General features: G+C 42.5%; 1 protein-coding gene across 5 annotated transcripts in view; it reads left to right on the top strand.

Moving 5' to 3' along the window:
• LOC109463948 (extensin-like) overlaps window positions 1-1,462 on the top strand; it is a 20,231-nt gene that overhangs the window by 16,784 nt on the left and 1,985 nt on the right. For all 5 annotated transcript variants that reach the window (XM_019760861.1, XM_019760858.1, XM_019760859.1 and 2 more), the window contains one exon: window positions 344-510. In XM_019760861.1, the coding sequence (XP_019616420.1) occupies window positions 344-496 (153 nt within the window). In that variant the 3' untranslated portion in view covers window positions 497-510. The remainder of the gene's footprint in view (window positions 1-343; window positions 511-1,462) is intronic.

Here is a 1,462-nt window from a genome sequence, read left to right as displayed (position 1 = left end):
TAGGCCTAGGCATCCTATTATGGCCCAAAATGGTACACAAGGAGCCACGAAGTCAACACACCAGGCTGGTTCAAAATTTTACAATGAATTTTGAACTTTTAATGATACCACAGCATTGAAAGATAGAATAACTGTAACAACAAGGAAGGAAAGGACTGTTTTCAACTGTTCAGGGCAAAATATGAGCATTTTGCAGTTGATTCTGATTTTTTTTTTTGCAAATCAGAAAAAACTGAAGCAGGCGAATCCGTTAACCAAGAAATTAAATTGGTGTGGCCTTATGAGTTCTGTCCATCCAGTGTTCCTGTTCCCTAACCCCTTCCCTCTTGTTGTTTCCCTGCAGCCTCCGGCCCCGAACGCTGACTTCGGAACAGGCATGATCGCCGGGGCGGCCGCTGGGGTGATGGCGGGCGCTCTGTTGGGGGCCACGTCACGGCCGCCCAGGCATCCCGGTTACCATGGCTACAGGTCACACCCACCTGGCCCACACTGGTAGACTGGTGCTTCCAGGTATGACATGTTTGTTTGTGTTTGTTTACCACAGTATTTCGTTCACATTTGTATGGTACCGATCGATATCATGTTATGGATGATCAATGTGCCCTGTCAAAAGATGATCCATCGTTTTTTCTGTCTCACATAAGATTTTGGTTCTCTCCAAGCAGAGATTTAGGCTTTGGCTAATATTATGGGTTCACCACACCACGAAGTGGTGGTGAACCCATATTGCTTTTTCTGATGTTTCTTCTTCTCCTTCTCCTCCTCCTTCTCCTGCCATTTTTTAAATGGATTCAGCTTCTTCATTTTAGGGCCCAAGGTCCTGAAATTTGGTATGGAGGTACAGTGGGCAAATACCCCTAGGCGTTTTTTAAATTATTGTGATACAGGCTTTTAGAATGGTTTTATTTGAGTTTTTTGGCTGTGTTATAGCAAATGTATTACTGTGTTAGTGTGCCTTGTTTACCACGTTTGGGCATGAGTCATCACAATGGAATGCAGGGCATCAACCATAGGCATGCAGCTTTCCTCTATTCTTCTTGCTGATTGGCTGTTGGGATTTAACTTGATTAACACCCGCACAGAGCATTTCCACCTGCACAGAGCATTTCTTGCTGATTGGCTGTTGGGATTTAACTTGATTAACACCTGCACAGAGCATTTCCATACTGACAGTATGTCTGTATTCAAGTGTTTTGGTAGGTATTTCAAGCTTTCCTGCTCCAGCATTGGAATGCGGGGCATGGTACGTTTTTTTTATTTAGAAAATCAACAGTTTGCATTATGCAATTAAAAATCCTAACCAATAAAGTAGGGAATAGCTATCCAACTGTTGTTTTAGTTGTATTTTACTTCATATTATAGTTATATCAATGTAAATCATTGTTTTCCCTTGTGTTTCTCATTCTTTCCCTGCCATGTCGTAAAATGTGGTGAACCCATCGCTGTATTTGCTCCAAAGCAA

This window comes from Branchiostoma belcheri, unplaced genomic scaffold (assembly GCF_001625305.1).
Source record: "Branchiostoma belcheri isolate BF01 breed outbred unplaced genomic scaffold, Haploidv18h27 scaffold13, whole genome shotgun sequence".
In the NCBI taxonomy this organism is placed as follows: domain Eukaryota; kingdom Metazoa; phylum Chordata; class Leptocardii; order Amphioxiformes; family Branchiostomatidae; genus Branchiostoma; species Branchiostoma belcheri.
This window is presented reverse-complemented; position numbering and strand designations above follow the sequence as displayed.